Source organism: Arachis ipaensis, chromosome B5 (assembly GCF_059453495.1).
Source record: "Arachis ipaensis isolate K30076 ecotype BB chromosome B5, ASM5945349v1, whole genome shotgun sequence".
In the NCBI taxonomy this organism is placed as follows: domain Eukaryota; kingdom Viridiplantae; phylum Streptophyta; class Magnoliopsida; order Fabales; family Fabaceae; genus Arachis; species Arachis ipaensis.
Window position 1 is genome coordinate 66,626,733 of NC_142440.1, and position 8,569 is coordinate 66,635,301.

General features: G+C 36.4%; 2 protein-coding genes and 1 pseudogene across 3 annotated transcripts; 1 reads left to right on the forward strand and 2 right to left on the reverse strand.

Moving 5' to 3' along the window:
- Window positions 1–244: 244 nt before the first annotated feature.
- On the reverse strand, window positions 245–2,547 carry LOC107643634 (uncharacterized). 2 transcript variants are annotated; one of them, XM_021123816.2, is made up of 2 exons: window positions 2,438–2,547; window positions 245–1,848 (listed from the first exon to the last, which is right to left on the reverse strand). In XM_021123816.2, exon 2 carries the CDS (start codon window positions 1,845–1,847, stop codon window positions 450–452), a length of 1,398 nt encoding a protein of 465 aa, XP_020979475.1. In that variant the 5' UTR covers window position 1,848; window positions 2,438–2,547; the 3' UTR covers window positions 245–449. The 2 variants fall into 2 exon arrangements, with proteins under 2 accessions (XP_020979475.1, XP_088344496.1); XM_088488370.1 differs by having other exon boundaries at window positions 245–2,246; window positions 2,438–2,539.
- LOC107643635 (gamma-soluble NSF attachment protein-like) lies at window positions 2,196–5,798 on the forward strand (annotated as a pseudogene).
- An 825-nt stretch (window positions 5,799–6,623) lies between these two features.
- Window positions 6,624–7,517, reverse strand: LOC148564502 (lysine-specific demethylase JMJ14-like). Its single transcript, XM_088486327.1, has 3 exons — window positions 7,380–7,517; window positions 7,085–7,282; window positions 6,624–6,989 (listed from the first exon to the last, which is right to left on the reverse strand). Exons 2-3 carry the CDS (start codon window positions 7,274–7,276, stop codon window positions 6,624–6,626), a joined length of 558 nt encoding a protein of 185 aa, XP_088342453.1. The 5' UTR covers window positions 7,277–7,282; window positions 7,380–7,517.
- Window positions 7,518–8,569: the final 1,052 nt, after the last annotated feature.

Consider the following 8,569-nt stretch of genomic DNA (forward strand, 5'->3'; position numbering starts at 1 on the left):
TAATAATAATAATATCTTCCAAGATTTTACCATTTGTACTAACTTTCTGATTAGCACCTACATAGCTCTATTTAAAGGTGGTTGTGAACTTTTCCAAGAACAACACGTAACTAAAAAGCAAGTTTTGGTCAGAATTTGATTTAGAAAGAGAAACTTGAAATCCTTTTTTCATAATCATGCTTCCCAAAGACTAGTCACGGATTGAAAACACATGAACTGAAAATCTGGACAGTGGGTTTAGAAATTATTAAATATGCCAATATTTGAGTAAATATTATAGACTAACCATGTAATTGAATTAGTAGAGCAATGTTTTCAACATTTCCGCCGCTAACATGAAAAGAGAAACATTCTCAACACCAATTGAATCAATGATAAAGAGAATAATATAATTCTCAAATCAATTATTTCCTAACCAAAATAATGCAATCTAAAAAAGTTTGTGAGATTCAAAAAGGTGCATCATCAACAGGAGCAGGTAAATTGAGATCAATTAGGCATGGAGCAACTGTAGCAGGAGCTGGCCTAATGACCAGTGTGTTCTCTTCAGATCCTCCAACAAAATGTGATCTTTTGTGACCCCCCAATGCCTGTCCTGACCTAAACATTTTGTTGCAAATTGGACACTCATGTTCCTTGTTCTTCTTTGACTTCAACTTCTTCTTCTTCTTACTCTTTTTCTTAGTCTTACCCTTGTTGTTCTCATCGATCTTCTTGTTGCTGCGAGATTTTGATGCATTAGCAGCTGCTGCAGGGTATGAATCAGTGTCTGTGCTGTTGTTATTAAACTCATCGCTTACGAATGCAGAGAAATCTTCAGTTGTGAAAGACTCAACCTTCCAATGCTTGTCACCGAAACCGGTAATGCCATTTGGTTTGTTATTCTTCTTGCTCGAAGAATCGTTGGCTGCTGCCATTTTCTTCAACAAGGAATTGTTTCTGCTTCTTACACCACTCCTCGAATCAACATTGTTGTTAACTTCATCATCATCAGAATCTACATTCTTCTTGGGACCATATCTGAAATAGCCTGAATCCGAATTGTCCGAATTATAACCAATCTCAGCACCCTTGTGTTGATTCTTCTCATGATCCACAACCATAACCTTATTGTAGGTGTCAACAGAAGGCGATTTCCCCTCAAGAACAATCGACTTGTTATCGGACGACTCAGCGAAAAGCACGAATCGACCCTTGTAGGTGTTATCCTTGGACAGCATCATCAAACACCTAGCAACCTCTTCTTGCTCCTGCTCAACCTCAGACACAGAAGAAGAAGAAGAAGAACAAAAAGGTTTGCGGTTGTTTTTGGAGAGGTTCCTGAATCTCATCCTCTTGGATCTCCTAATTGGAACAGAGGTTTCAGTATCAGAATGACTATCCATAAGCAATTTCTGCTTCTCACTAATCCCAGAATTGGATTCAAACTGAAACCTGTTATTGGAATTGGAATTGGTTCCTCTTTCTTTCTCTGAGTGACAAGCCATGTGACCACAGAGAGCCTTAAGCGATGGAAAACCTTTTCCACATTCTTTACATAACTTGTTGTGATTGGCATCCACAAAACTCTTTGTTTTCTTCGGATTCTCTCTGAGTCCATAACCATATCCACTACCGCCATAGCTGGAATTAGAACCATTAGTTGCCAAGAAATCGTGCTTCCTCTTCCTGTTAGGATATTCAAACTCGAGTATTAAAGAAGAAGAAGATGAATTGATATTAGCATAGGGCATTGTTGCTGATAGAGAGTGTTCATTCATCATGTGAGTCCTTATGTGACCCCCAAGAGACTTGCCACAAGGAAACTTCTTACTGCAATACTTGCATACAAACTTCCTTTCCTCCATTCTTCAAAGATTTTTCAAATCTTAATCAGATTTCGAATCTTAATTCAATACTTCATTCTTGTTTATTATTATTATTATCCAAAACAACAGAACCGACCCAGAACAAGGAAACAAGAACTAATAACAAGACAAGACTTACCTCAGAATCTTATTTTTTTGCAACCAGTAATGAACGAAGGAATGAAGCACAAGGAAACCATAATCCAAAGCGGTGAAAGGAGAAAAAAAAAAAACAAACAAAAGGGATAAAAAGACAGTGCTGTGTGAGGTCAGGGACAAAGCTTTGAGATCAAGCACAGAAACAGATCACGAAGCTTGTTGCTTTGAATCAGGAGTTGGTTATGAACGATGATCAGAAAAAACGAGAACTACTGCGTTTCAGATGTGACAGTTCTCTCACTTTTAAGTACAAGAGAGGATCAGCGACCCACAGAAACAAAACGGCACCAACAAAAACAGAACAGAGAACAGAGAACCCAATTAATTTCCCCTTTATTTTTTTTTTGTCACAAGCTGCGAAAATTAATGCGGGAATGGAATAAAACCCAAGGGAAAGATCGAATTTTGATGAGATGGGGTTGGTTTGTTACCTGTATTAGAGGCTTTGAACAAGCCCTCAAGAAGAAGTGACCAACGCACACTGCCTCTTTGGTTTTTCTCTTGATTGTGTGTGTTTGTTGTAGCTGGAGGAGAATTCCATGCTGCATGGAACTAAAATAAATAGTACTAGTACTTAAATGGATTAACAAGGTTGGTTCGTACAAAATTATTTTAGAGGCTACGGATTCGTTACTCCTACTTTTATGTGGGAGTAACATTAACCATCATAAAAATATTTATAAATAGCACCCCGTTTTTGTATTTTTAGAAGAATTTATAATTAAACATTTATCCCTGTATTTTTTCTTTTTACACATTCTTCCTTTTTCTTTTAATCAGTTTCAAAAGAGACGAGACATTTGGCTCTGCTAGGGTTCTTGCCTCCTTCTACCAGGTCGCTGGTTCTCTATTCCTCTCCCTCTGTGGTCCCTATCTCTGATCATCGTGCACCGTCGTTGGTTCTCTGCTCCTCACTGTGCGCCGTCGCTACTGCTCTGCTCCTCCCCGTGTCTCGCGTTCGTTGGTGGGTGATCTCGCCGTGTCTTGCTTCCGTGTCTGCTCGAAGTCAAAGCAACATTTCTTCTCTTGTCTGGACTCACTTTGACTCTCTGCTTTAGTTCGGTAGTTCAATTCAGGTATCTCTCAATTTAGTTTCTTTCTTCTCGAAGTTTCAATTTTTCAATTAAGAAATGGAAATAATATGAAAGAGTCTAATCTGCCGCCGCGCAAAATGCCGTTTTTTGCTCCTGCGAGCTTCTCCTCCTTCCTGGAGCTTTTGCTCTGGTAGCTTCTCCTTATCCATTAACGTGCCTTCGCCTCCTCGATCTGTTTCTCAATTTGCGTTCTAACTTCTCACTTTTAGATCTGTAACTAAATTCACATCCTCTTGTTCTGATTACTTCAATGATTGTTATATGCTAATTATTCTAATTACATCCTCTCTCAATAATATTTTCGATTTCGATTTTGAATTCACTCTTAATTATTTTTTCTAGCATTTCATCTTTCATGAGGCTTTGATAATTGACTGGATGCTCTTTATTTCTAACTCTGTATGTTCTCCAGTTTTTCGGCTGCATAGCAAATGTTTTGCTGATAATCTGTTTCCCTGTCTCCTTACTTTTGCAGCCTTCCCCAATTAAATCTTGTGTAAAATATGGATGATGGACTGCTGAATCTTTATTGCTGTTTTTGGTATTTTATTTATTTAAATTTTTTCGTGGCTAGTCTGATAGGATGTCCTTAAAATTTGTAGTATTTTAGGCTGCAGATTGGAGTAGTGCTACTTCCCTTTATGAACAGGCTGGTAAAACAACATTATTTATTCATACCTTAAATTCTGATAATATAGATAGAGATGTATGAAAATTAAAGCATGTAACTCTTTAATTTTGGCAGCTAATCGATTTAGTGTTGCCAAGGATTATGAGAGATCAAAAGCAGCATATGAGAAAGCTTCCAAGGGACAAGAGATGCTTGCTTCGTATCCTTATTTATAACTGGTTGTTCTATAATCACTGTGAAAGGATTCTGTGTTTCTGTGTCCTTGACAAGTAAACCAGCCCTTGGGATGCAGCTAAGCACATGGAATCAGCTGCTAATATGGCAAAGGAACTCAGAAACTGGAGAGAAGTTGTGAGCTTCTCTCGAAAGGGCGTCGGAATTGTACATTGAGTGTGGGAGGCCACAACCTGCATCAGATGCTCTTGCAAAGGGAGCCCGGTATTGTTTGGTTTCTGTTTTCATTTTCAGTGTTCTATGCTTTAAGGATTTTGTTAAAGAACAAGTGAAAACAAACAAAATGAACTTTATGGCTTGGAGGTGCTGAATTGTGTAAATGATATGTAGCTTTCTTTATTTTCTCACTATGCAGTGCTTTGGAAGAAACCATGCCTGAAGAAGCTATTCAGCTATATACTGATGTCATTACAATTCTTGAGGAAGATGGAGGAGGATAAATGGCCTTTGATTTGTATCGTTCTGCTACTGCTGTTTATATAAAACTTGAGAAGTAAGTCTGTGTAGTAAAGTATGAAGTTCCATTCAAAATTTTCTAGCAATTTTCCTTGAATGCTGATTTTGCAACATTTTCCGGGGTATGTTTCTGTAACACAAAGGTATTCGGACGCTGCGCCTCTCCAATTGAAGTTCGGCTTAGCAGCTTCCAAGTGTAATGCTACCAATAGCCAGTGCAAGGTTAGGATTGATTTAATTTTGCATTCTGCATTTGAACTGTAACTGTATATATATTGTATGTTGCTGTGATGGAATTTGCTTGTTATTTTTAGGGAGAAATTCCTCTAACAGAGATGCTCATAAATGCAGGCATATCTCAATGCAATTATTATCTACCTTTATACTAATGACTACAAGCAAGCAGAGATGTGTTATAATGACTGCTCTTGGTGAGTTTCTGCCTCCTTTCTTGTTAGTTTCCTTTTACTATAAAAGATTGAATGTCACTTTAATCAATTATTAATATCTATGGATAATATGGTTGTGTGGTGTGTCTAGGATTGATGCTTTTTGCAAAAGTGACCAGAATCGCTGTGCTAGCAATCTCCTTGCTGCATACTCAGATGGAGACATTGAAGAAATCAAACGTATCGCCCAATCAAGCAGCATTTCAAATCTTGACCACTCGGTAACCTAAGTTTGTATATATTACATTTCCTGTGTATGATCATATTCAGATTTCATACAAGGTGGTTTTAGAAGAAGTTCTAATAACTGTTCAGTCAGAAAATTCATACATCAGAGAATCAATTTTTTAGAGTGTAATACTGATATCAGTTTCTAAAAGATTTTTAATCCTCAACAAATTTTAATTACCAAATCAGGCTTTAACCTTTTATTTTATTAGATGTCAAATTTTGGTAAAAGGTTAGACAAATCGATCCCTATTATTATGTAACAAAGACACAACAGTTGCTAAAAATTTTTAAATCCTCGTATTAGTTCTTCTATATTAATGAAAAGTTTGATGTTAAGACCGATTAAAATATTTGAAGAACAAAATATTTGGCTACAAATTTTCTTAGAAATTAATTTGGGATATTACTTATTTTTCACTATATATTTTGTTACCCTGTCCCTAATTACATTGATTTCTAATGTAAGCATACTGAGTGGTAAGAAGTAAGAGCTTGTGGCACAATTCTTGTGATGTGAACTAGCCTTTGTATGAAACTTAGTATGTGAGTTTTGAATTTTACAGATGATTAGGCTAGCAAGGAAACTGCCAACAGGAGATGTGAGTGCATTGAAGGGTAACACTGCCAGACAGGAAGACCAGCCTCTGGATGAAAATGACCTCACTTAACAATTCTCCGGGCCACATTTCTTTTATTAATTTTTCGTTTCCGACATACCATAAGAATATTTTGATCTTAAGAACAATGAAACTTAAAAAGAGGTTTGGTGTACCAAGTGTACCAAGTGTTCAATCTTATTCAATTTAAAGGTGACAAAAATTGTGAATGCTATGCTTTATAAACATGTCTTGGTATACTAGGCCCTGTAGGAGAACAATACTGAAATATGAACTTAGAAGAGAGTAGCCAAGGACATGAAAAGAAGATTTTTAAATATTATTTCTGAATTGTTTCACTTAGAGAGTGATTACATACAGAATATAAAGATTATTTACAACCTAATTAAGGAAAGAAAATAACAGGTAATAAAAGCTATTCAAAACAAATCTGCACCAAATCTATCCTAATATAAACAAATATGTACTAATTATAGAATAATTACAACACAAGGGTTGAAAGTGAAACACATTATTTGAGGAGCAAAGTTCTCCATGTATTGTTTCTATTGATATCAATCATCATTTATATATCAGCAGCATTTCTTTTTCTGTTTATATACAGAAATTTAGAGATAAATGGAGATCTGTAAGGACGAAATCAATAAAGCCTAATTGACACCAAAAGCTAGCTTAAAAAGAAAAATATAAATATAAAAAAGAAAAGTATAAATGGGACCGGCACTAGCAACTACAATGGGTGTTTAATAGCATTAGCCACCTCTAACTAACAAGTTCACTCTATTACTAGGAACAAAAGAAAATTTTATATCTTGGCCTTACCCAGAATTTTCTTCAGTTTAGTTTATGAATGGACCTAACTACTGAATAAATTGATAAATGACTAGAGAGATCTTATTCTTCTTTTATCTACAACCTTTCTGGATCTCTTCGATCAACGCTACGAATGCCGCTCTCCATTGAGTAACTTGTGAATCAGAGCTAAATAACTTGAGCATTGCACTCAACTCGGCAGGACTGGCCTTTTTTAGGAATCCTTGTAGCAATGACTTCATCTCTTCAAATGAATAAAAATGTCCTTCTATGTTATCTTCTTGCTCCTGCTTTATCAAATTGAAGCCGAAAGTTTTGGTCTTGACATCACCCAGAGAGTTGCTTGAACCATTTGAGCACTTAGAGGCATCATTTCCACTGCCTGAAGATTCAGAGGAAAGTTCTTTGTGATGCCAGTACTCTACACATTGATGACTGGGATCTTGAGCTTCAATGGCCTGAAATTGTTTGCCGGAATTGATTAAAACTTCAGAAGTTAGATCATAACTTCCTCAGTGGCTGAAAAGATCTTCAATATTTGAGATTGCGTTACCTGAATAATGGATGGCTTAAGGAATCCGAACATTTTATGACCATTAATGCTTTGCAAAACCTCCAAGGGAGGGAGTTCTTGTTCACCTAGACTCTTACACCTCTCGATCTCAGCGTTTAGTCTGTCAAGAATTGTTTCCCAACACTTATCCGCTGATGTGTTTGTGAAAGCTTCAGTTGGATGTTCTTCCATGGTAACCTGGAATATATTTTACAAAATGTGTAATAAACTTCGATCAAGAACTAGTCAATCATAGGTGTAAAACCAAAGAGAGATACAAGGTCAGAAATAATACCTTGAAAAGAGGACCAAGAAATCCAGCATCAGAGATTTCAGAAACATAATTACAGGGTCTTGTTGGATCAAGAATACTAAAGAACTTAACGCGGCTCTTGAATCCTGGATAAGTTTACCAAAACAATAAAAAAGTTGCTCTTCAAAAAAAAGAGTGCTCTGTCTTCGACACAGAATATGAAAGCTGGCTTATCCTGTAGTTATAAGTAGGAGAACGGAGAGAACACAATTAGCAATATTTATTTTAGTTAACAAGATCATGCATGATGAACAAGTAGCTTTTCAGTTTGGGATAAAAACCATTTGTCAAGTAGCTTACCAGTTTATGGTTTTTATCCCAAACTTGACAAATGGTTTTATTTTAGTTAACATGTATTTTACCAGTTTGGGATACAGATCAAAGGCCATTTGTCCTCCTCCATCTTCCTCAAGAATTGTAATGACATCAGTATATAGCTGAATAGCTTCTTCAGGCATGGTTTCTTCCAAAGCACTGCATAGTGAGAAAATAAAGAAAGCTACATATCATTTACACAATTCAGCACCTCCAAGCCATAAAGTTCATTTTGTTTGTTTTCACTTGTTCTTTAACAAAATCCTTAAAGCATAGAACACTGAAAATGAAAACAGAAACCAAACAATACCGGGCTCCCTTTGCAAGAGCATCTGATGCAGGTTGTGGCCTCCCACACTCAATGTACAATTCCGACGCCCTTTCGAGAGAAGCTCACAACTTCTCTCCAGTTTCTGAGTTCCTTTGCCATATTAGCAGCTGATTCCATGTGCTTAGCTGCATCCCAAGGGCTGGTTTACTTGTCAAGGACACAGAAACACAGAATCCTTTCACAGTGATTATAGAACAACCAGTTATAAATAAGGATACGAAGCAAGCATCTCTTGTCCCTTGGAAGCTTTCTCATATGCTGCTTTTGATCTCTCATAATCCTTGGCAACACTAAATCGATTAGCTGCCAAAATTAAAGAGTTACATGCTTTAATTTTCATACATCTCTATCTATATTATCAGAATTTAAGGTATGAATAAATAATGTTGTTTTACCAGCCTGTTCATAAAGGGAAGTAGCACTACTCCAATCTGCAGCCTAAAATACTACAAATTTTAAGGACATCCTATCAGACTAGCCACGAAAAAATTTAAATAAATAAAATACCAAAAACAGCAATAAAGAT

Bases quoted from the DNA above. Each gene is read 5' to 3' on its own strand.
- LOC107643634 (XM_021123816.2), bottom strand. From the start codon at position 1,847: ATGGAGGAAAGGAAGTTTGTATGCAAGTATTGCAGTAAGAAGTTTCCT.
- LOC148564502 (XM_088486327.1), bottom strand. From the start codon at position 7,276: ATGGAAGAACATCCAACTGAAGCTTTCACAAACACATCAGCGGATAAG. The intron at 6,990-7,084 runs GTAACGCAATCT...AAACAATTTCAG, and splicing joins TTAAGCCATCCATTATTCAG to GCCATTGAAGCTCAAGATCC.